Consider the following 26,486-nt stretch of genomic DNA (forward strand, 5'->3'; position numbering starts at 1 on the left):
TTCCCCATGGGTATGGTTTTCTCTATAACTTTTCATCTCCTAAAATTCCTTCCATTCCTTTCCCTTTCCTTAAGAAATGGGAGTCATATTCAGATCAGTTCCAATTGTTTAGTAATGAAGAGAGCCATCTACACCCAGGGACAGGTCTGTGGGAACTGAGTGTGGACCACAACATAGCATTTTTACTCTTTCTGTTATTGTTTGCTTGCATTTTTGTTTTTCCTCTTAGGTTTTTTTTTCCTAGATCAAATTTTTCTTGTGCAGCAAGATAACTGTATGTATATGTGTGTATATATATATATATATATATACATATATATGTATGTATATATGTTGGATTTAACATATTTAGCATGTATTGGACTACTTGCCATCTAAGGGGAGGTGGGGAGGAGGGGAAAATTTGGAACAGAAGATTTTGCAGGGGAATATTGAAAAACTACCCATGCATATGTTTTGTAAATAAAAAGCTACAAAAATAAAAAATAAAAGATAAAAAAGAACAGGAGTCATAATCTATCATTGGCTAGCTCCATTCCATTATAGGGTCAGGGCAGCTCCCCACAGTATTTTGTCTTCCAGCCAACATTGTTTCCAGTTTCTTATATAGTAACAAGCACATTTCCCTAGGATAGATACAAAGTAAATGTTTCTTTTTCTAGTTGCTGAAGTGGGTTAGTATTCCCACTTTTACTTCTATTCTGTAACAGTTAGGAGGTATGACTCAGTTGAATAATGCATTTGTTTCTTGATGCCTTCCAGGCATTGAGTGGAAAGCACTCTTTTTATTGAAAGCCTCAAGGGTGAATTAGGCCATATTAATTTTATACATTAGCTATTGTGGTTAATGGGCATAGGGTTCTTTTAGATAAGATCCCTAGGTTTTCTTAAATCTCATCCTTTCAGGTAATCTGCACATGTCAGTAGATGAGGTAGAAGGTACTTCTTCAAGGATCCAACAGGCTACAACTATTTAAGCAATCAATTTTTCTGTTGCAGTACCCAGACAAAAATCAAATATGGAAAAATAAGAAAATGTAGATTTCTATCTTATTACTTTGGAATATCAATTTCTTGATGAATGGGGATTCTATCACTTCTATATGTTATCAAGTATATGGTGTTTAGTCATCATTCAACAATAGCATCCATCAATCAACTCATTGAGCAGAATTTGGTGAAGTTAGCTAAAGCAATATAATATATATTTATTCCTTGTCTTAGAGTTGGTGGAAAATGTGAGGGAAAGTTGAACAAGCTGTCAAAGAAGGAAAGAACTTTTGGAAGGAAGGAAGAAAGGTGAGAGGAAGGGAATTAATGAAAGGGAAGAGATGAGAAAAGAAAATGAAGGGGAAGGAAGGAAGCAAAGAAGGGAAGGAAAAGAGGGAAGAAGGAAAAAGGGGAAAAGAACAGAAAAAAAGAAAGAGGAAGAAAGGAAGTGAGAGAATAAAGGAGAAAGGGGAGGAAAGAAGGAGGGAAGGAAGGAGGAAAGAACGGCATTACTTTCGGCAGGAATAAAAATAGGAATTCCATAGCTTACATTTTAATTGTAGTCAAAAATTCTCATTTTAAAATAGTTCATAACCAGGAGATGTCTGAAGATACTTTAAGGATTTGTACGGAAAGAATAGATAAAATAGATATTTATTTTACCCTATGATATCTATTTTGGAAAGGACTGATCAAATGTATGTGGGGCATCTCCAGGGAACAAACTGCAAGTAACTCTAAAGCTCCCAAACAGAATTGTTGCCATTGTTGCCTTTGGTGCATTGTGACCTCAAGCTATATAAATAACAAATGCAGTACATCAAGAGACAAAGAGCAGCAACATTAAAGAGAAGATGTATTAACTAGTAGAGAAAAAAAGGAACAGATTTTGAAGAAGCCCTTTTTGTTTCCAGGGTTGATTACAACTACACTTTTAAGATGACCACTAACACAAACTCTTCTACATCTTTCCTAAAATCTAGAACAAGGTGAATCTTTGGTGGGAACTAAAGTTAGGCAAAAGGAGGGGAGAAGGAGTTGTCTATATGATCAATATTAATGGTATCTTCTACAGAAATTCTAGACCACAGGACAGTTATCTAAGTGAATTAAATGAGGACTTGAAAATAAGAAAACGAGAGTTGGTGGAGATACTGAAACCCCTGGAAGAGAAGAATGGCACCTTACTCCAGAACTTAATGACTAATTTAGAGGAAAAACAAAAAAGGTAAAAATTATCTGAGGCTATAAGAAAGCTGGAGAATATATGAAATGGGGGAGGGAAAGGGGAGTACTTTCTTTTTAAAGAGGAAGTATGTATAACAAAATTGTCACACACAAAATGGCCTAAGCATGGAGATAGAAGTTTTGGAGTTTTTTTCAATTTGGTCAGAAATATTTCAATAGACCCAATTCTTTGAGAGCTGATACAAAAGTAGAGAAAGATTCCTTGGTACTTCCATACAATTTTATGGAAAAGAAGTTGGAATAAGGGATACATTCCTATTCTTATAATAACCACAAGAGATATCCTAAGTGATCTAAGCAGGTATTCCCATATACTGAATCCTTTCAAAAGAAAGAATGATTTAAAGTGGGAAGGAAAAAGATTCTTTTTAGAAGCCTGTTTTTCCATAACCTTTCTTATTATTTACTCATATCTGATTCTTTTTGACCCCTTATGGGGTTTTCTTGATAAAAACATTGGAATAGTTTATTACTTCCTTTTCTAGTGGAATAAGGCAAGCGGGTTAAGTGAATTTCCCAGGGTCATACAACTAGTAAATGTCTGAGGTCACATTTGAATTCAGGTCTTCCTAACTCCAGGTCTAGTGAGCCACCTAGTTGCCCTTTTCTAAGGGCATAGATATTTTCACTTTAAGACAAACATAATTATGGACCCAAGAATGCAGGTGATATGTCTATTAGAAGGTTGTCTCTTCTGAATAATAGGACAAGCTGGTACTCATTTATCTTTCATATTGAAGATAAATTTGAGAATTGTGAATAGAGGACCAGCAATGGGGAGTCAGAAAGATCATTTCAAAGTTGGTTTCTGGGGGGCTGCTAGGTGGTAAAGGGGATGGAGCACTGATCCTAGAGTCAGGAGGACCTAAGTTCAAATATGACCTCAGATACTTGCTGTGTGAATCTGGGCAAGTCACTTGTCCCAGTGCCCTCAGGCAACATTCTAAAACAGATTAGATTTCTAGGGACTCTAGAATTTAGATGGGGAAAAAAATTACATTATATTTTCAACATAATTAGTTTCATTTTTAATTCTATGCATTTTATTTAATGCATTTAGAAACATCTTTAAAAAAAAAAAAAAAAAAAAAAAGAGTTCACAGTCTTTGCCAGACTGCTAAAGGGTATATGATACACATAAAACGATTAGGAACTCTTGCTCTAAAACTACAAGTTAAAAACTCTGGATCTGCATTTGTGGTGGGTACTTTCAAACAGGTGTTCCTCACATTGATGAAAATCACAGATCTAATCAAGAAAGCCTTAAGGGGATGAATAGGTGGGAACTTCCTGAGAGTGAATACATGAACTAAAACAAAAATCTCATCAGTTATGGAGAACTGATTATTTCTAGAGATATTCCAAAGTTTTCCTAATAGTCCAGCTTTAATAGCCCTACTTTTGCAGGGGAACTCTCAAGACCCAATAGTTAATTTTTTTCTCCTTCAGAGAATACTTATACTTGATGCCTTCTCCCTACTTCATAGTCTGCAGATCATGAGGCAGATCATGGCTGAAAAGGGGGGTGATTCTGATGATACCATAGTCCTGGAGATGATTGAGGAAGCAGAAGAGTTAAAACAGAACCTGGTGAGTGGGACTGGGGTTGGAAAATAGTAACATGGGCAGTGTTTAGAGAGTTTATGGTACCAGTTATTGAGACAAACTTATGGCACACCTGGGCTATGACATTTACACTGCTCCATATGATTATAGTAGATCACATTTCTCTCTCTCTCTCTCTCTCTCTCTCTCTCTCTCTCTCTCTCTCTCTCTTCTCTCTCTCTCTCTCTCTCTCTCTCTCTCTCTCTCTCTCTCTCTCTCTCTCTCTCTCTCTCTCACACACACACACACACACACACACACACACACACACACACACACATATTTCCTTGTAACACTGCTATGAGCTCAGAAAAAACTCAAGGCAACCTACATAGGACAAGAGTGAAAATACTGGGAAGAACTAATGAAAGGTGTCAAGAATACAATGTCTTAGATTTTCTTTGTGTATGCGATTTCCTAGTGCACAAGCTTATTTGCCTTTTACATCACAGCTCAAGTAGGAAATCCCCCTTCCCCAAAAAAAATATTTCATTATTAGAAGCTAAGGTAATAAAAAAAAATCAGCAATATAAAGGGTCTTTCTTGTTGTTTTTTTAACCATTATAAAGGAGACATATGGCTATAGAAACAACTACTCTACCCCACCCTCAATAGATCAAAAGGCAAAGGAAACTGAAAGGCTTTTGTTTTCTATTTTAATCAGAGTTCTAATCTAGTAATTTTGTTTTCTTTAAATTATAAAACTCATCTCTTGCTTTTCTGAAATATTTGATAGAACATTTCCTTCCTTTTTGGATGGCCTCCAGGCTACAATCTTCCTTTTCTACTCCTCTTTACCCTTTTGTGTCCCTTCCCATATCACTTCTGGTATATGTAGCAGGACAAAAACTCATCTTTCTCTACAGGAAAAAAAAAACAAGTTGCTTCGAAAAGAAATGGAGTTGCTGTGGAACAAGGTAAGAAAGCTGGATTAAAAAATTCTAGAACTTCCTGAAATTGTGGTAAACTCTGCCCCTATTATCACCATTAAAGAGATTATTTTCATCCTTGGGACATTTGATATAATAAAGTTAGGTTTTAGTTAATATCTGATGTTTGGTAATCAATTGCTAACTATGTGATCCTAGACAAGTCACTTAATAACCTCTGTTTCCTCAAATATAAAATAAGGATAATAATGCACCAGAGATTTTGTCTCAAATGAAATAATACATGAAAGTGTTTCACAGTGCTTTGCACATAGTTGCTTGTAAATGCATATTTACTTCCTTATTTAGCTCCAACTTTAGGGATTGGGGATGCAAAAAGAAAGACTAATATCCCTGGAGATAGAAAGCTTTTGTGGACTTTATATAATAATTCTCTGGTCAGAAGATGTGTATCTTTATGAGGTTTTGACTTTTGAATACTTTTCACTCAATCATTCCACAAAAAAATTGGATGCTATTAAGACCAGGTTACAGATAAGACAGACAGCACTACACTCCATTAATTGTTAATAAAATTTGGTTCTTGAGGTCCTTGGACAGAAAGCACTCAGAGATGTGAGGACATTTCCCCTAATGGATCCTAGTTCATCTAGAATTTTTCAATGATTTTCAAAAGGCAATTGGCTCATATTCCCTAGCTTTTGATTGCTCTACTTCCTCATTTCTTCCTAGGAAAGAGTGGCAAAGATGGAAGAAACTTTTCATTTATTCACTCCTTGAGAGTGATGCTGGACAAAAAATGTCTTCCAGCAGAAAAACTGAAACCCTAAATCCATCTTTCCACATCTTCAAATCAATGTAAATATAAAGTTGTTTGTTTTTGTTTTGTTTTAATTCCATCAGCAAGCAATTGAAGATGAATATCGTATGCGACAGAAAGCAATGCTACTCAAAAGCAAGGCAGAAATGCAGGAGTTAAAGGCAAGTGTACTATATGCTGATCAGAATTCTCAAGCCTTTTAATACAACACAGCTAGAAGCATGAAGCTTGGAGACAGGATCACCTTAGGTAGGCAGCTAGGTAATATTTGGCTATCTTGTTGGTTATCAGATTTATTATCTTGCCTTTGCCTATGTACAGACAGTGCCTATGCCACTGACTGCACCCCTTTCCTGGGTTCTCCTCTCCCTTTAGCTCTGTTCTTTCATCCCAGGCTCCTTAATCCCCTCACCACCTAGGAGGAACTGAAGGGACACATCATATGCAGAGAAAGTAAAAGGAGGTAAGAAAAGTAGTGAGACCTTTCTTAGTGTTAGCAGCTTAGCTGTCAGAAAATAACTTCAGAGAGAACCTAACTGTTTCAATAAGTCAAAATGAAACACAAAATAGAGGCTAAGGTGAGATCCCAAATGAATGTGAGTTTCCTTACAGAGCTTGTTCCCTTTTGTATCTAATATTACAGTGACTCTCTAAACTTCTAGGATGTTTGATCTAGGGTGAAGTGTTAGGGTCTGTCTCAATCATTATAACTCTACAATGTGTCAAGTGGACTGTGATGTGTAGTTGAGTTTATTGAAAGATTCTTAGAGAAGCCTTTGATGTATTACATGATTAGAATCTGCCTAATTCAAAGAAAATAAATTTCTTTCATTTAATTTGTCATTTGAAATTATTTTACTACATTATTGTCAATTTGCCAAAAAAAAAATTAATTTGTAAATTAGCTGAAAAAGAGTATGGTGTATCCATACCAGCACTTGATACTGTGGGAATTTCATAGCTTGTGAAGACTGATCTTTAATTTCAATTTGATTTTTCACCAAGAGATTCTTTTTTTTTCACTAGGAAAGACATCAGAACAACAAGGAGCCATTCACTTTTCAAGATGAGATTGATGATGTTCAGGTAACAACTCTTAGTTTTGGATAGTGGGTACAAATTTTAACTTATCAGAGTGTCTTCATATTATTTACTGATGAAACTCACATTCAACAAAAATAAAAGCAGCTTTGACCAGGAGCAATAGATCTTGAGTTTTATTTAAAAAGAGGCTTCAAGAGTCTAAAACTTACCCTATAATATAAAACTCTTAAAAGGCAAATTTTGCCTTTAGGCAAGGATCAGAATTATCTGTAAAATATATGTGTAAATCTTTGCTCTGCCCTTATTTACTTATGTGACACAGGGCAAGACACTTAACTTCCTGGACCTTTATGTTTCCTCAACTGTAAATGGGGAGATTTTTTTTCCCCTGAGGCAATTGGGGTAAAGTGACTTGCCCAGGGTCACACAGCTAGGAAGTGTTAAATGTCTGAGACCAGATTTGAACTTAGGCCCTCCTGACTTCAGCACTGGTGCTCTATCCACTATGTCACCTCGATGGTCCTAAAAGGGGAGATTTTTGAGGATATTACCTCTGAGATGCTTTTAAACTCCAACTCTATGAGATGCTCTGATCACTTCTCTCAGACCCTAGCACTACTTAGGTAACCTGGTGAATAGTAATAGATTTGTCAATAAAATAACATTTCCTAGTTGTGCTGGTAATCCCCAGATAATGACAAAGAGATAAGTATGTCCTTATGGGAGATTAAGCAATTCAACGATAGAATATTAGATTGAGAATCAAAAGGGTTCTGTTTCTAATAATTTTAAACAAATCACATCTTTTCTCTGGTTCATTTCTTCTGTTTGAATTAGTCTCTAAAACTGTGTAGGAATGTATAGGAGTTTGTTGGCAAACCTTGAGTAGAAGATAATGAGTAGTTAAGAAGTAGGTTTAGAGAATTAACTAAGTATTTAGCTAATTGTTGTTTTCCCAAAAGGAACTTCATAGTAGAGTGATTGAGGAGAAGATTGAAGCTCTGACGAAACACCAAAAGACACCTGATCTGCAATTATTACATTATTTAAAGCAAGATTTGGACATACCTCAATTTAACTCCAAACTTCTTATCAGTCCAAGGTAGGTTGGGGGGGAATATGGTAAGTGTATTTCTGAAGAAGGACTTGGTAGTTTAGGGGTTTGTAACACAAGCTGAGGAATCTTAATTTAGGAAACAGAGAGCTATTGCCTCTAAGGGTCCAAAACTAAAGTAAGAATAGCTGGTGTTTGTATTTTATTTAGTATTTTGAAATTTTGAAATGCACTATATGTGCATTATCTCATTTAATCCTCACCACAGTCCTAATAGGTAGGGTACTTCAATTGTCACTATTTTATATATGAAGAAACTGGGGATCAGAGAAGGTAAGCTAGAGTCACACAGCAAGTAAAATCTCAAACTCAGGTTTTCCTGACTCCAAATACAGTTATATACAATATAGCATTATGGTCTTCAATTAAGAGGTCTAGGGAGGAGCTAGAAAGCCTCCAAAGTTAATGAATTTCTGGGTCTTTATTAGTCTATGCTATTCATTAGCATAAGTCCAAAGGAAATCCACAGATATAAAAGTGATAAGTATGTTTGTTTCAGTAGCCTAGGTATTCCTCATGTGTAAGAGTTTACCTTATAAGAGTAAAGGAATGACTCTAAAAAAGGATAGGAAAGGGGGAAAAAAAGGTTCTTGAATCTACAAATAGCTATAAGGGAGTACTATAGAAAGGAATCAGGCATTGGAGATATTATATAAGTATAAACAATGTGTATTCCTTCTTTTGCTTATCCTTTCATTTTGGATTCTCCCTCAGTACCCAGCACAATATTCTCTATACATCATAGGTATACAATAAATGTGGAAATGGAAATCATGGACTTAATACTAGTATAGCTTATTAATTTTTACAGATAATCTGTAAACCCATCATAAAAGAACTAAGGGCAAGGTACCAAAGATTTGGAAGGAAAAGAAAAGCAGTGTCACCAGAATCAAACAATTATTTCAATTTCTTATGTTTATAAAAGAACCCTAGTTAGATATCAGAAAAAATGCAAAAAGTCATAAGATAAGCAAGGGCATTTACAGGTTACCTGGTGGTTATTCTCCCTAAAGTCAGGCAGTTGCCAAAGGCAGTTGCCAAAGTCTACAAACTGTTCTTATATAATGCTGCTGCGATTAATGTCTCATGTTGAGTCCTGAAAGATATATATTGATGTTAAGGAAATAGTATTGTTTTAGTTTCAGGAAATGTGATTGAGTAACCTGTTAGACAACATGAATGGATATTGCTAGCATCATACTAAAATAGATATGAATTTCCTGTTTTTGCTAACCAAGTGGTGGACCAGAAGAACCAGCATCTGGCAATGGTTTCTCACAAGACAGATATACTCTTAGAATCAAAGAATACTAGAATAAGATGAAACTTTAAAGATGATCAATTTCCTTCCTCCCAGCCCACCCTCACCATTCCATACATGAGAAAAACAAGGCTTACAGAGATGAAATGTCCGAAGTCACTCAAGTTAATGATTGGTAGGGCTAGGGTCAGAACTCAGTCCTTCCAGTTCTTAGTCAGCATTCTTTCTATACCAGTGCCAAATCAAAAATTGGTGTTGTAATAGATTTGCAAAGGGCTTGATATAGCTATACAAATATAATCTCACTTAACACAATAATTCTGTGAGATAGGTAATAAAGATATTATTACCCTTATTTCACAAATAAGGAAATTGTATCTCAGGAAATTTAAATATCAAAAGTTACATAGATAACAAATGTTAGAGATGGGATTTGAACCCAAGTATTTCCTAATTTTAAGCCCTGAATTCCACTCCACCAAATTGTGTGCCCTTATCAGATAATACCCCAACTTTTCTTTTTTTATGCTCTTGGAAGATCTATTGCTTTTCCATTAATGAAAGTTTGATGAATGAATGAGCAAATGTAAAGTTTGTCCTATATGAATCATGAAGTTCTTCAGTTATCACAAGTTAAAATGATCATAGGTATGCATTTTCTAGAATTTGGTTTTTCTATCTAGAGAGTAGAACAGAATATTGGCTCTTGCACTGTAAAACTGGATACCTAGTTTCGATCATGGCTCTGCTTCTGGGTTTTCTGATCTTTTTTTTTTTTTTTTTTTTTGTTGTTGTTTGTTTGTTTTATTAAAACTTTTAATTTTCAAAAAATATGCATGCATTATTTTTTAACATTGACAGTTGCAAGCCTTGTGTTCCAATTTTTCCCCTCTTCCCCCCACCCTCTCTCCTAGATAGTAAGTAATCCAATATATGCTATACAATATTCAATATATGTAAACATATTTATACAATTATCTTTTTTTTAATAATATTATCCCTTGTATTCATTTTTCCAAATTATCCCCTCCCTCCCTCCACTCCCTCCCCCCAATGACAGGTAATCCCATACATTTTACATTTTACAATATAAGCTAGATACAATATATGTGTGTAAATACCATTTTCTTGTTGCACATTAAGCATTAGCTTCCGAAGGTATAAGTAACCTGGGTAGATAGACAGTAGTGCTAACAATTTACATTCACTTCCCAGTGTTCCTTCTCTGGGTATAGTTATTTCTGTCCATCATTGATCAACTGGAAGTGAGTAGGATCTTCTTTATGTTGAAGATATCCACTTCCATCAGGTATTCTGATCTTTTTATAATTAAGGCAACTAGGGGGCAAGTCATTTAATTTTGTTTGCCAAGAAAATCACAAATGGGATCATAATAGTCATTTCTTCATGTGTAAAACGACGGGTTATGTTCTGTCATGTTATGATTCTAAATCAGAAATGCTCTTACATATATATACAATCCTTGTTGTTTGCTTGAATACACCTGAAGGATAAGCTAAGACCTGACAAGTCATCATAAATACTCAAGCCAACTCACTAAGTATTTATTAAGCCCCTACTATAGGGCTATAAGCACTATGATATTTGGGGAATAAAAAGACAAAAATAAAGCAGTGTCTGTCCTCAAGGAACATATATTATAATGGATCCAAAATAGATAAATAGATAGATAGATAGATTAAATACAAAGTATTTGCAAAATAATAGTGGTGAAAGAGCAATAAGTATTGAGGAGATCATGAAGGGCCTTATGTAGAAGACAGTGAGAAAATAAAAAGTTAGTTTATCTAAAATATAAGAAAAGTGAAGAGAACTAATATATAATCAGCCTGGAAATCTAGGCTTGAGATAGATTAAAGTGCTTTAAATGCCAAGTTAAAGGATTGTATTTTATTCTATAGGCAATAGGGAGTTACTGAAGCTTCATGAAAAAGAAAGTAACAAATCTGTGCTTTAGCAATATCAATTTGGATGCTATGTGGAGGATGGATGGGAGAGGGGAGAACAGGAAGCAGACTATAATAATAGTTCAGAACAAGGTTATAAAAATATGAACTGGGATGGCTGTTTTATAAATGGAGAGAATAAATAGGTGAAAAATATGTGGTGGTAGAATTAACAAGAGTTGGCAGCTTGATAAGATAATAGAAACTGAGAAAGGCTGGAAGAGTTGAAAAGTTGCCTGAGTTTGGGAACTTTGATGACTGGAAAGGATGGTGTTGCCTTCCACAGAAAAAGGGATTTAGGAGAATAAGGGTGGATTTAGAGGAAAACATAATGAGCTCCATTTGATACATGTTGAGTTTGAATCATTTAAAATAACTCTTACAGATTGTCCTTAGATTCTATGTTAATACATTTACAATTTGTCTACTATAATGATAAACATCTATTAGCTTTCATTAGCAAGGTATTGCTTTTTTTTTTTTTTTTTTTAAGAGTAGCTAACAAAAGCTGCATGCTACCCATCCCTTCATCCTAAAGATAAGAGTAGAGCCTGGCTACCCTAGACAAATCTCAGTAACTGTAGCTGCCTTTCCTTGCCTTGTGATGTCCCAGCTAGCTCCTCTGAAGGGCTCAGAATAAGTCCTTGCCCCACGTTGTGCATCAAAATGTAAAGGTCCTGTCCTCTCTCAGTTGTAATCCTTCTGTGGGAGGAGATTTCTTTACTCTGTATCTTTTCCTCTGTGTGCAGGTTTCTTGGGAGGCTTCTGGAGCCTCCAGCCAGCCTCCTCTTCTTCCTGAATCCTGGCTCTGAATCTCCTCCAGCTCTTGTCCTTCCCCAATCCAGACTGCTTGTTCAGGCCCAATGTCCCAGTCTAGCCTGACTCCTTGCCTGACTGCTCTCCTCTTTTATTCTAGCAGAGATTGTGCTTGTGAGAACTCCAAAGCCAATGAACTTGCTCCTTTAAAAGGTTGTGTAAACTCCTTTTCAGAACTCCTTTTAAAGGTGTAAACTCCTTTAAATATGTAAACTTCTTTTCAGAAGTCTAAAAGTGTAAATTCCCCTTAAAGGCCCGAACCAAAGATGTGAATTCTGAGCTAGAGAATTGCCCAGACAACCTGAGTTATCACCTTGTAATCCTAACATTCTGTGAATGTTAAATATTGCAAAAGTGGAGGGGGAGATATGACTCATTTGCCTGACAGACCATTAAGACAATTACACTTGGGGGCAGGAAAGTGGCGCAGTGGATAGAGCACCAGCCTTGAATTCAGGGAGGACCCGAGTTCAAATATGATCTCAGACACTTAACACTTCCTAGCTGTGTGACCCTGAGCAAGTCACTTAACCCCAGCCTGAGGGGGGAAAAAAAAAGATTCAGTAAGACAATTATACTTCATACCTATGTATTTTTGAGATACATTTGAGAGAAAAGTGGAGAAGTTTGAGAAAGACAAACACGATCTCTTTTAATGGCAAATGAGAATCATCTTCCTTGAGCCATGGATGCTCTGTGAAGCTGGTCCCTAACATGTTCTTTGACTTCTATAACCCACAACCCTACTGTTGAGAATGAACTCTGCAGAAGAAAGGGTAAATTGGCCCCACAAAGCTCCTGATCAAAATTCCCTCATCCCACATCTTTCTGCTGTATTGCCACAATCTTAAGTATTGGTTGGTTTCAGTGCAATAGTACTACATATCTGTGACTTGGTTGGCAAAACAAAGCTGTATTAATGGTGTCTTTAAAAGGAGATCAAACTCTGCTACTAAAACTATTAATCTTCACAGTATTCTTGCTTTTGGTAGAAAGCAGAATTATCACCTCCACTTTCACAGAAGGAAATATACTGATAGAAGGAGAAAGAATTTTCTCAAATCTAGTGTAGTATTTATTGGTCCTTATCTTTTTATTAGGCATATTGTAAAACTCAAAATAGATTGCTAAATATTAGTTTTTTGCTTTAGTTGCCTCAATTCTCTTTCCTCATATTATAAAATGTTTTTCATCTCATTTTTTGTTCCTGGATTTAGCACAATGCCTGGCACATAGTATATGGTTAATGCATGCTTCTTGTCATATATATATGTACACATGAAGCCTCTCTCTCTCTCTCTCTCTCTCTCTCTCTCTCTATGTATATATATATATATATATATATATATATATATATATATATATATATATACACACACACACACACATATATTTTTTATATATGCATATATGAAATCTTTATCCCAGAAATCATATTTTCCCCCTAAAATACTTCCTTCTTCCAAACTTTATTACTATTTAGATCACTACCATCTTCTTACTCATCCAGGTTCACAAACTTTGTGTCATCATCAACTCTCAATCATTACACATATCCAATCTGTGACCGCTTCTTATTATTTCTACCTTCTCTCCACTCATACAGCCTCTAATTTCATGCAGATCCTTAATCACCTATCCCTGGTACTAGCCTTGGATCTGGTTTCTCTCTCCCTCAAGTGTCTCCACTCCAAATTTTATTTTAAAAAAGATAATAACAAAAATAGTAACTTCTTACCCCATGGAGGATGAGCCTGAGTAGCCTGAGATCTTTGCATAGAGCCCTAATCGATTACATTGCTAAATCATATGTATTTGAAAACTAGTAAGACATATTGTATACTATATTGTAATCTATGAAAGGGATGTTGGCTTATTTTATGGATTTCTAGAGCCCTTGTAATAATTCTGAAAGCCTAGAAGTTGGTAACCATTGATATTATATACAAAGACATGATCTCTATAGTCCCAAAACTTAGATTCTATAAACAGGGACCTCACTGATCAATTTAAATTTTTTAAAAGTATATATGATAAATAGAAGTTAACTAAATATATAGAATACACAATAATACATAATAAGTGAATAACTCTGACAGCCATTTGATCTATGCTCTTGGACAAGTCATTTAACTTCTTAAGGATGTAAGACTATTAAATTACAGAAAAGTTGCCAATCTAAATTGGTAGGATGAGTTTCTTTATCCAGGTGATCTCAATACCAGTGAAATCACGATGCCCATGACACTTGATTGATCTCATTTATGTTGATCATTGGCTGTTTTATATACACAAACACACAGAGCACATACATGTTATATGTACATATATAGTATCATTTTTATCAACAGGATAAAAAAATAGCCTTAAGAATATGACTCTGGATAGACATAACTTATTTTTTAAAAAAACATGGAAGAAGCAAATAGAAGTGGAGTAGCATCGTGTGAGGTAGCATGTAGATGTGAGGGTGCTGGTTGTGATGATGTTGTAATCTCTGCTACTACAATAGCCTGAAGCTTGATAATTTGCTTGAGCTAGGGAGTTTTGGGCTGCAGTTAGGGGGTAAAGCCCAATTGGATGTCCTATTAAGTCTTATAGTTGTTTGGTCCTAGAGAATTGCATAAAAGGGCCTTAAAACCATGGACCAGGTCAGAAATACAGGAAAGAGTAGTGGAATCAAATCTTTGAGTGGCTATTGTACTTCCACCCTGAATGAGACAGAGAAATCTTGTCTAAAAAACAAAAACAAAAACAAAAAACAAGAAATTGAAGAATCAGAGGGATGAGGCATGGGAAAAACATTTTGGGTGAAGATTAACAGAAATAGAAAGTAATATTTTTTTTTTCATCAGAAGATATTACAAACCATACGAACAGAAAGAGGCGATAGATGAGGAAATGAGAAAGGGTATTGGAGCACTTTCTGTCAATATCAGAATACCAAATAACTTCTTGATTTGACTTAATGATAGCTCCATTCTTCAAAACGGGACAAACAAGGATTCTCCTCTGGATCTGGTCTCTAATTGTCTCTACTAGGGAGGAATTGATTGTTGGGGTAGAAATGATGAGATGGTTAAGAGGAACTGACCTTTCCTTCATTCCCTTTCATTGGTATGTTTTTATTTCCTTCTTTGATATAAAAGACAATCTGACAACCACTAATACTTATTTATATGATTAAAATAGAGATTTGGAGAGAAGTCTGGCTTGCAGTGAGGCTAAGCCATGAAAAAGAAAGCAGATATGATAATTTTTTGGAACAGGGAAGAAGAAAGTCTTGTATGACTTGTCTGACATGTATCCTAAGTTCTTAAGAAAACAAATTTTAAAGAATTCATACAAAGTATAGATTACATTCCATGGTTTAATATTTGATGAGGATAGTTAGCCTGATAGGGATGAGAGACTCTCAAGAATGAAATTTTGAAAAAAGAAAAAAAAATTCCAATGAGGAGGGAAAATGGGAGATGTCTGAAATGCTATGTATTGCATTGGATGTACGAGGAGAATCATCAACCAACTTAAATTTTAAAAGGAAATATAAAAAACACAAGACTAGAAACAGGGATGGGTAACATAGAATGAATGAGTGTGGCATGCCCCCTGTACAATGCTGTGCTTAAATCATTTCTTGCACGTAGTGTCCAGCTCTGGGCAACCAGAACAGGGCAATCAGAATGAAAAAATCCTTGTATCCATATCAGTTAAAGGAATAGAGGGAAAAGAGAAGAGTCAGGGGAGCACTATATAAGTTTTTGAAGGGTTGTCACATAGTTGAGAGATTATATTTCTTCTGTTTAGTCTTAGAGGGCAGACCTAAGAGCACTGATGGAACTTGACAAGGGAACAAATTTGGGGCTTGTTCAAAATTGTGCAAAAGTGAATTGGACTGCTTCTGGAAGTAAAGGGTTCCAATCCTCACTGAAGGTTTTAAAGTAAAGGGGTAAAGAAAAGGAAAAAGAATGGGATAAACACTTATATGGTACTTACTACTTGCCAGGTATGTACTAAATACTTTGCAAACAGATTTTCATTTGATATTTATAACATCCCTGTAAAATGGGTGCTGTTTTTATTTCCATTTTACAGTTGTTGAAACTAAAGTAAATAGAAATTGTGACTTGCTGGGGGTCACACAGCTAGTAAGTAACTCCAGGCCCAATATTCTGTGCACTGTGCTACTTAGTTGCCTGAATAAGCAAAATAATGATTGTTGTCTATATTATAGTTGGGGATTCCTTTTTGGGTATAAATTTAATAGGTGATCTCTAAAGTATCTTCCAGAAGAAAATTCAGGAAAAATTCAGGAATTTCCAGTGATCTTCTACTTGCCTCTGTGAAAAAGTACAAATCCTCCAGGAATTTAAAGCCTTTCCTATATCAACCCTAAATGCCATTCCATGCTCATTCTCCATTACTATTCTTCTAACACCATAGTCCAAACTAGCCTATGTATTCTTCACACATAATATCCCATTGTCTCTGGCCATGTCCTTACCCAGACTGTTCTCCATGCACTCACCTCCATACCTCTGTGTTATATAGAATCTCTTGTCTCCTTCAAAGCTCAGGACATGAGCCCATCTCCTTCATGTGGTTTTTCCTTTGGTACTCTCAGCTTTTAGAAACTACTCTGCACAAATTGTCTTGTATTGTGTGTATATATGAATATTAATGTATACATATACAAATATATAGACATGTATAAATATACATGTATACACATGTGTATAGATGTTTATATATGTACCTTTATATGTCTATATGTTCTCTCTCCCAATAGAATATAAACTCTTTGAGGACAGGAATGAGTTCATTTTTGTGTTTGACACCCAGTGTCTAGAATAGTACCCAGCACATAGTAGGTGCTTGTTTAAATGCTAATTTTCTTCCTTGCTAAAATTCTGTGATTCTATTACTCTAAAATTTCTAGGAAATAATTATATAATTTATTGAATGAAAATTAAGATATTCACATCAATGCTAATATAAGATGATCCTTTTATTACAGTAAAAAATGATTCTGTAGCAATATATCTTCATATGATAAATAATCTTTGGAGTCAAGAAAATCTATTTGAGTCAGCTATATGGAACATTGGACATAGAATGTTAGACATAGAATCAGAAAGTCCTGAATTCAAACCCAGCTTCAGATACTTTACTAGCTCTGTGACCCTGAGCAAGTCATTTAATTTCTTAGTTTCCTCATCTGTAAAACAGATAATAGCAACACTTACTTTTCAGGATTGTTATAAGGATGATTATTATAAGGATAAACTGAGATGATATTTGTAGAATGCTATGCAAACCTTAAAGTGCTATGCAAATGTTAGCTGTCACTTCTACTACTACTACCATTACCATTACCACCACTACCACTACTACTACCACTACCACTACTACCACTACCACCACCACCACCACCACCACTACTACTACTACTACTATTACTACAACCACACAGCTACACCTCTTAATACCCCAGGGAACAATTTAAGAGTGAATTGCAGAACAGGCACTGATCTATACTGATAGATTGGAAAAATTCTTTACTTGCAGGTTTCTGATACCCATGAAATCATAAGTTCAATCTTTCAAAATATAAAGAGAATTATAAAGATTATAACTCCCAGAAAGCTGATTTTCTCAAAGACAACTCACTTTTTTTTTTTTTTCTCCATGTTTCCTAATAGGTATTCCAGGCTCACCTGCACTGGGCAGAAGTCAACTTGTGATTGTGGTAAGAATGACTTTCATTTGCAATTTTTAAGAAAAATACTTTTAGGAAATATTTTGATAATAGTTTGGGGGTTTGAAATAGATTCAAATATTTGAATAGATCCTTATCCCACCAATACAATAACTGTCTAGAATAACCTATACATATCTTCTTGCCCTGCTTGATTCTTGACCTTAGCTGTTCAACATTCTTAAATCTTTCTTTTTTGACATTGTAAACAGTTTTAACACTACAAAGGAAGTGCCAGGGTATTGGATGTTATTATGGTAACATTTTTATGTGTCCCAGGGCTTATAAAGAGCAGAAACTCAAAAGGAAATTCAAGTACTAAGAGAAGTCTGATTTATAAGGTGTAGCAGGTGAGGGTCTCTTTTCTGAGTTTGTACCAAGCTAAAGCTTTGCCAAATTAAGCTGATGGTCTGAGGATTAGATTTGTACTTTGCTTTGGACTTTAAACAGTGCCTAGCAGTTTGTAGTAATTAAAAATATCTATAAATCTTTCTCTTCCTCCCCCCCCCCCCCAAAACCCCTTCGTCATCTGCAAAAGGCCACATTCTGTCAAATAGCCACTTTTTTATAACTGATAAATTCTTGTTTTGGCACAGTATATAAAATCATCAACGAAAGCTCACAGCTAATTCATAACTAAAGTCCCACAACAAGCACAGTCCCTGAAAACAGGTTTAAAAAAAACTGTAAAACATTGCCACTGATAGCAATATAACCTTATACTTCAATAATTTACTTTTAGTTAAAAAATAAAGGTGAGTTAGCTTAATTTTTTAAAAATAATGTAAGAAACCACAAGAATCAAAAGGGAAAGTATGTGGGAAGAGCATGACAAATTGAGATATTAATTCTTGGGAAAACTCCATATGTAGGTAAACAGGTAAAGGTATTAATGTCCCTGAAATCAAAAATAGGTATAGGAAAAAAAAAACCCACATCCTAGCATTCTAGATTTCAGTTGGACTTAGACAACAAAAGTTGCTAAACTGCTTATACCATATGACCCAGTAATCTTACGATTAGGCACATACCCCAGGAAAGACAAAAACCTTAAAAATTTACAATACATATTAAAATATTCAGGGTAGCCTTTTGTTTTTTGGTGTTGTTTTGGTGGTGGAATGAAATGGAACCAAAAGTGGGTATCCACTGATTGGGGAAGATAGAAAAAAATGATAAAAGAACATAATGAAGGATCTGTATAAATTCATGCAATTTGAAATATGCAGAGAACAATAAACACAATGGGTACAACAATAAAATATTATGATTTATAATATAAATAAATAAATAAATAAAATAAATATTTTAGAAGAAATTTGATAAAACCAATGAAGATCCTGGAGTGCAGAGACAATGAAACTTTATTCTTCCCTCATGGTAGTTAAGTATGATAGTGATGGTAGTGGAGACTACTACAAAAGAATGTTTACATTGGCACAGCAGGTTTTTGGTAACTGATATTTCTGCTTATTTGTCTTGGTCACAGAGTCAAAGTTAATCAGGGATGAAGTGAGTGGGAAATGATTGATAAAAAGAAAAGATATCAATAAAACCCATTAGAAAAGGAAAAAAAAAAAAAAAGACTAAGAAGCAAAGTGATTGGGGTAGAATTTTGCAGGCTCAGTATAGTCCAGTAGTGCCTAGATGTTTAAACTCAGTTTCTCTCACTCCAAATCTTTCTTGATTCACTAATTGGTAAGGGAAAACTCCCTCACAGGTTATGCTATAGGATGAAAATGATTAAGAAACACATGATGACTAGAGCTTTATCTCTAGAAAGTACATAATTCTTTTCCCTCATTGTAATTGAATGTCATTTCTCCTCCTCCCAGAAAAGGTTAATATATTCCTAGCATTTTTTTAAAATTCCTTAACACATTTTGTTATTTTGTTATACATACCAATTCAGTAGGAGTTTCTTGTATATTTTGGTAGTAAAGCAACAGGTTCAATCATGTCAGAGAAAAAAAATTAAACAATAAGAACCTTCATTCTTTCTCAAACAATTAAATCATAGAATATTAAGAACTGGAAGTGGAATTCTATCCATTTTACATATGACAAAATTGAAGCTCAGAGATAAAAAATTATTTGGCTAAGTCCACATAGTTTATTAGTGAAATCACTTCGACCAGAACCCAGTTCTCCTGACTACCAGTACAAGGGCTTTTTCATTATTTACCACGTTACCAGAGATGACAACTTTTCAAGTAAGTCTAAGTTTGGACTTTGTCCCTGTTTTTTCATGTGTTGTTATTTTATATTAGGAAATAGGAGAGCAATTCTGTTCTGGGAAGGGAGTGTTTCTCTTGTAAACCAGAGAGGAAACAGCACATGGTTAAGTATGAAATGTGATTCTTAAATGGTAAAATGAGATTTTTTTAGAATCTCTTTTCTGCCTTGTAAGATTTTAATTTTAATCTGAAAATTCACTTATAAAATTAAAACATACATATGCTAACATATAAACTATTACAATCAATTGACAAAACACAGGGGGATATTTAATGAGATGATGTATTCAAGGTGTCACTTCTTTTTTTGCATTGTTTTTATGAGAAGCATTATATTTAATATGAAATTTGGCTTTAAGCTAATATTTAAATTTAGAGATGAAAGGAAGCATAAAGTTCATGTCATTCAATGCCTACTTTTTATTTCAATTTGAGGATTAATGGATTACTCCAATATAACTCATTTACAAGATAATAATTAGCAGAACCTAGATCAAAACCAGGATCCTGGACTGAAAATCTTTCCAGTATTCACATTATTAGGTGAGGGAAAACTTTCTCATAGGTATTCTATGGCCAATTTATCCACATCATAATAGTCTAAGAAAAGTATGCTTTTGCTTTTGTTTCTAGGTTGGTTTTGATTTTTTTCACCTATATATATCATTCACTCAATCTGTTAATTTGATGATAATTTGGGAATCATTATTGGGGAGGAGGTAGGAAGGAAGTTTGCTTTTGATTATCAGCTTCATTTTTTGATTCCTCTGAATTAAGCCATTCTAAATAAGGTTAATGAATAGGCCAGTAACTACTTTCTCATCTCCAACTCCTCACTTGGATCTCCTAAAGAACTGTGATCATGCCTATCTACTACTCTTTCATACTCCTTGTCTGATCTGGCTTTCCAATTCCAGTTCTGACTGTGTAAACAATGTAGTGATAAGCAATTAGTAACTGAAAATAAGACCTTTTTGTTATGGGTAGCCATATTGACACAGGAGTCATTGGTGCTTTTCAGCCATTTTCATTTGGTAATATACACAAATTGGTCATAGTGACAGTGTCTCTTCAATTATAAAGATAGGTTGGGATGACATGACCTTTAAGTTCCATCCTCTTACATGTTTAGGATTCTATCATGTAAAACTTTATAAATAGTAATGAAATTTCCCAAGGCAGAGATAGACCTAGATTACCAAGATAATAGATAACAAGAACATAGGAAGGGAAAGTATTGTCACCATTATATTCAGCAGATATTAAAATACTAACCATCCTCAATTGCAAATGGGATATACTTTTAAAAAATATATATTTTTATTTATTTTATTAATTTTATAATTATAACATTTTTTGACAGTACATATGTATAGGTAATTTTTTATAACATTATCCCTTGTACTCCCTTCTGTTCTGAATTTTTCCCCTCCTTCCCTCCACCCCCTCCCCTAGATGGCAGGCATTCCCATATATATTAAATACGTTATAGTATATCCTAGATACAATATATATGTGCAGAACTGAATTTTGTTGTTATTGTTTGCAAAGGAAGAATTGGATTCGGAAGGTAAAAATAACCTGGGGAGAAAAACAAAAAAATGCTAAAAGTTTACACTTATTTCCCAGTGTTCCTTCTCTGGGTGTAGTTGATTCGCCCATCATTGATCAATTGGAATTGGATTAGCTCTTCTCTATGTTGAAGATATCCACTTCCATCAGAATTCATCATCATATACTATTGTTGTTGAAATGTATAATGATCTCCTAGTTCTGCTCATTTCACTCAGCATCAGTTGATATGTCTCTCCAAAGCTCTCTGTATTCCTCCTGTTGGTCATTTCTTACAGAACAATAATATTCCATAACATTCATATACTATAATTTACCCCAAAACAGTCCCAGCTCTCAAGTTTACATTTTATTGGGGAAAACATGAACTTTCCTAAGTAAATGTCAAGTAACGTCAAAGAGGTCGAAGTACAACTGGGGGAAATCGAGAGAGACCTTGGGCAAGAGATGGCATCTAGACATTTCTTTGAAAGCAGCTATACCTTCTACAAAATACAGGTGATGAGGGTTTATATTTCAGATGTGGAAGCCACTTTGTAAAGGCAAGAAGTTGCAAAGTGGAGGAACAGTCAATGTGTAAGTGACTTGCATACTTAAATGTGACTGCAACCCTGCTCATGATTTATAGTAAGGACTCAAATCTTGGTGCTACAACCAGGATACAGACTGCCAAATAGCATAGTTTCAGCCATTCAACAGGCATTTATTAAATATGCAGTATGTTCCAGTGTAAGTGGCAGTTATTCAGGGTGTACATTGTGCTAAGCCCTGGGGATAGAAACATAAAAAGCTCCTGTTCTCAAGCCTAATTCTATTAGAAATATTATATCCTATTAGGTCATACATGTTTATCTGTATGAATTTAAGCAACCCAATGTCTTTTCATTTTTACTTATGAAAATGTTCACTCTGATAAAAAGATCAAATAAGTTGGGTTAAAAATAACAAAGGGTACAATGATATTTTAGGATTTTGAAAAAAATGGCTGAAGACCTTATCCTGATACATTGGGGAGAGCAGTAAAAGCAAAACTGAACTGATGGTTGTCCAACCGAATATAAATATTCATGCAAAGGGAAAAAAAAAATCAACCTAAACACTTCCCTTGAAGTGATATTTGAGACATAGTGAGTTCCTCCTAATTGGAAATCTTAAAGCAGAAGTTAGATGACTCCTTTTTTTTTGGGGGGGAGAAGGATGTATGGCAGTAAGGATGTTGTTATGAATAGATGGCTGCTTAGTCTCTACCAATTCTGAGATTCTGTGATGCTCAGGTATACTGTAATAATCTGACTAATGATTAGACGTCAGGAACTAAGAGCATACACACGAATCAATTCACAATTAAATATAATATATAAAAAGTATAATGCTTTACAGTTTTCAAAGTGCTTTCCTTACAAAAATGCAAACCTATTAGTGACTCTAGAAAAATTCAAATCACATTCTATGGGAAGAACATTATCTTGCCAGTAAAAGATATCACACTTACACATTTTAAGTTTTTGGCAACCAATATACACCTAGGCACCTATCTTTTTTACTGCAGGAGCCTTTTTTAAAAGGGAAAGGGAAATGTATTCATTCAATTCTAACACTTTATATAAAATGTATCCTTTCATTTTGCTTTTAAAATATTTGTGGATAAAATAGGATTCACTTTTTCTCCCATTTCTAAAATAATTTTATTTCGAACTAATGCATTTCAATTCCCTGAAGAAATTCAGGACTGATGTCAGAATGTACCCAGTTGGAAGAAATGAGTTTGGTGGAAGATATATCTACCATTGGATGGCGTTTTGCAAGTTCATACAGTAACAACCACTCAGTAAACCATCAGTAAAAGGAAATCACACTAATAATCAGGCCAATGATTTTTTTTCTGTAATATTTTATTTGTTAAAACTTATTGAATTTTTGCAGAGATCATTGGCATTATAAATAAGAGACAGGTATACAGAACCAAATTCTATTAATAAATTTTAACACAAATATTTACTACAAAAACATAACTGCTTGAAATGTCAGGGATATAAAACTTTTGTCAGAGTATTAAAGTTTAAGGTAAATCACATATTGCTTCTCAAACTAACTTTGCTAAATTTTATTATACATAAAATTCAGTCAAGGACACTTTACAAAGAACCAAAGAAAGCCCATGATCTTAAAAGTATTAGTTTGTAGGAAGTCCTAATTAAATGTAATAAAGGTAGCAATTTGTTGCAGCATAAAAACACTTAATTATATGGCTAGAGTATGATTTAAAATCATCTAATCTAGCTCCTAATTTTACAGATGAAGAGAATGAGGTCCAGAATGTGACTTATTCAAAGTTTTGGAAGTGCTGGGACTACAACCCAGGTCTTTTAAACATGATTTATGTTCTTCTATGTAAGAAATAAAATTTTTTGGTTAATTTTACATTTTACAGAAAGGGGGAAAAACAACGTGGACATTTTGCTGGTGTGTATTAAACTGTGTATCTCTTTACTCTTTCTACTTAGTTTGAAATATAGATTATTCTCGGGTTATTTTACATTTGTAAATAGATGACTTTTGGATGACAGATAAATTTTGAGTTCATTATGACCACTCCACATTGTAATCTGTGAAAAATGTTTTCACATACACATACTTCTACAACAAGGTGTGTTATATAAGTATAAATTAATTTGTCTTTGTTGAATCCACTTGTTTTCCCTCCATTACCTTAAACATTTACTAAAGACCTACCCATTTGAGTCTTCAGAGTTGAATAGTTTTAAAATATTGGCTTCTCTCCCCTGGGATAATTTAAAATTCTCACTATATTAACTGTAAAACTCTTAGACATGTACAGATAATTATAAAGTAAGAATTATTGTCAAAGGACTTCTTAAAAAAAACACCTATATTTTACTAAAAAATGTTTTTCCTTGATATGTTGGGTTTTTTCAACCTCAAGATTTTATAATATGACAGATTTTTTTTTCATTAAAGCTTTTAATTTTCAAAACACATGCATAGGCAATTTTCAAAATTCACCTTTGCAAAACTTTGTTTCAAATTTTTTTCCCTTCCCTTCCTCCCCACCACCTCTCCAATATATAAATAGAAGAGTTTTTTTTTTTTTTTGTTTTGTTTTTTTTAAGAATCATGCTACTGGTGAAAAAATGGAGGACAAAACTGAATTCATTATCTTTCTTTCCCAAACCTCCCCCTTAACTATTACCATAGAGGACATCATCCTCCCAGTCCTTTGGGATTGAAACACACATATCATCCCCAACATACTCTCTCTCACAATCTCTTTTCTCTCCCCTACCCAAATCTGTTGCCAAGTCTTGTAGATCTCACTTTTCTAAGATCTCTAATATGTCCCTCCAACACTCCTACTTCATGTCTAAATTACTGCAATAGCCTACTAGTAGGCCTGCCTATCTGAAGTGTTTACTCACTCCAAAATGTTCTCTATTCAATTATCAAAATGAAAAGTTTAGTAAATAAACTAAATTTAATAATTAAATAATTGTTTAAAAATAATTTCTTATTGTAATTTATTGTAATGTAAAGTACAAGTTTTGCAAAGTTTACCTACTCACTCCCAAACTCCACCAGCTCATTCTTGCCTACCATACAAAATACAAAAGCCCTTCCTTTCCAACTCATCTTACACCTTACTGCCCAACACTATTCTCCAATGCTATGCCATTTTCTCTGCTATCTCCAGTCCTGGAATGCTCTTTGTCAATTGCTTTCTCTGGCTTTAAGTCCCAACTAAAATCCCATCTTTCCTAAACCTTCTAATTCTACTGTTTTCTCTCAATTATTTTCCTGTATCTCTCAATGACTTTCTATTTATCCTGTAGATAACTGTTTGTTATTTAAACCCATCAGACTGTGAGCCTCTTGAGGGGAGAAACTTTTTTTTTTTGGCCTCTTTTTGTATCCCTAGTGCTAACAGAGCAGGAGTGACAGAAAATGATCCGCATGCACACACACACACACATATATGTATGTATATATATAAACATGGGTTTACATATTTTATAGAAAGCACAGGAAAATAAGGAACAGCTAGGTGTATCAGTGAGTAGGATGATGGATTTGGATTTAAGAAGATCTGAGTTCAAACATATGCTGCCTCAGACACTAGCTCTGTGACCCTATACTTAATCTCTCAGCCTGTTTCCTCCTTTTCTCTCGTAGAATCGGCAGTATGAAAGGGGGTATATGCACAGTGCTGTGCAAATCTTCAATGTAAATGCTAATATTACCAAATTCCTAGAATGGGAAAATCTCATTTTTTTCTTCTCATGGAGTTCTCTGGCTGTTCATGTTTTCTTAGGGAAATAAGTTTTTAAATGCATAAAATGAAATACATAGCATTATAAAGGAACCAGTTATAAGGAAAATTGCCAATATAATGTGTATATATGTTTGTATGCAAGCATAAGCATATGCATGTCTATCTACATGTGAATACAATTATCTTTCTATAAATAAATTCAAGTTCTAAGAGCCCAGGTTAAGAATTCAATGTCTAGAACCAAGCATTTTCTTTTCTTTCTAATCAAACATTCCTTTCGGTAAATAGGTTTATTCCTCATTTTTTTTCTGCATGGGAAACCCAAGGAATGTCAGGAATGCTAAGGGAGAGAAATGACGCTAAATCACGAAGCAGCTGGGATACCGAGGAATCACCGCAAAGCGCATCGCTGAAGAAACCAGGTTGTCTAAGAGATACCTTCTTCTCCGAGGCGTTTCCGTGCAGCCAGTATTCGTCGTTCTCATCCCACCCACGCATCGCTCAAAGCTTCTTCCAAGGTCCCCACGGGGCTCTCCCCCGCCTCCCGGGGAGTGGGCGGCAGTTCTCCAAGGGCAGTGTGTACAGCCCACAGGAGCCCTACGCTTCGGTTACCCTACAAGCCAGGGGTCTTCCGTGTGCTCAAAACACCTTCCAGGGATCTCTAAAGCAAAGATTACGACGGCGCCACCCCCTCTGGCAAAAGGTGCAAGAAGAGTACTAGGGAGAGATTTCAGCTGCATCTTCCAAAAAAAAAAATCTCTGCTCGGTGGAGGATTGCTTTTGTCTGGGGCCCCCTTTAGGCTGACCGTTCCGCGCGCCTCCCGCGTCAATTTCCTACTTACCTTTCCCCTCCCCCACTCTCATGCCCCGTTA

The 26,486-nt window shown here is 34.8% G+C and overlaps 1 protein-coding gene across 2 annotated transcripts; it reads left to right on the forward strand.

Moving 5' to 3' along the window:
* The first annotated feature begins 1,782 nt into the window (after positions 1 to 1,782).
* Positions 1,783 to 26,382, forward strand: CCDC196 (coiled-coil domain containing 196). Of its 2 annotated transcripts, XM_074290424.1 has the most exons (9): positions 1,783 to 1,979; positions 2,066 to 2,218; positions 3,726 to 3,828; positions 4,710 to 4,760; positions 5,637 to 5,714; positions 6,580 to 6,639; positions 7,560 to 7,699; positions 17,461 to 17,507; positions 25,940 to 26,382. In XM_074290424.1, the coding sequence occupies exons 1-9, from the start codon at positions 1,930 to 1,932 to the stop codon at positions 26,332 to 26,334; spliced, it is 1,077 nt and encodes a 358-aa protein (XP_074146525.1). In that variant the 5' UTR covers positions 1,783 to 1,929; the 3' UTR covers positions 26,335 to 26,382. The 2 variants fall into 2 exon arrangements, with proteins under 2 accessions (XP_074146525.1, XP_074146526.1); XM_074290425.1 differs by lacking the exon at positions 4,710 to 4,760.
* The last annotated feature ends 104 nt before the right edge of the window (positions 26,383 to 26,486 follow it).

Source organism: Sminthopsis crassicaudata, chromosome 2 (assembly GCF_048593235.1).
Source record: "Sminthopsis crassicaudata isolate SCR6 chromosome 2, ASM4859323v1, whole genome shotgun sequence".
NCBI classification, from domain to species: Eukaryota; Metazoa; Chordata; class Mammalia; order Dasyuromorphia; family Dasyuridae; genus Sminthopsis; species Sminthopsis crassicaudata.

Bases quoted from the DNA above. Each gene is read 5' to 3' on its own strand.
- CCDC196 (XM_074290424.1), top strand. From the start codon at position 1,930: ATGACCACTAACACAAACTCTTCTACATCTTTCCTAAAATCTAGAACA. The intron at 3,829-4,709 runs GTGAGTGGGACT...CTTTCTCTACAG, and splicing joins AAGAGTTAAAACAGAACCTG to GAAAAAAAAAACAAGTTGCT. The intron at 4,761-5,636 runs GTAAGAAAGCTG...TAATTCCATCAG, and splicing joins TGGAGTTGCTGTGGAACAAG to CAAGCAATTGAAGATGAATA.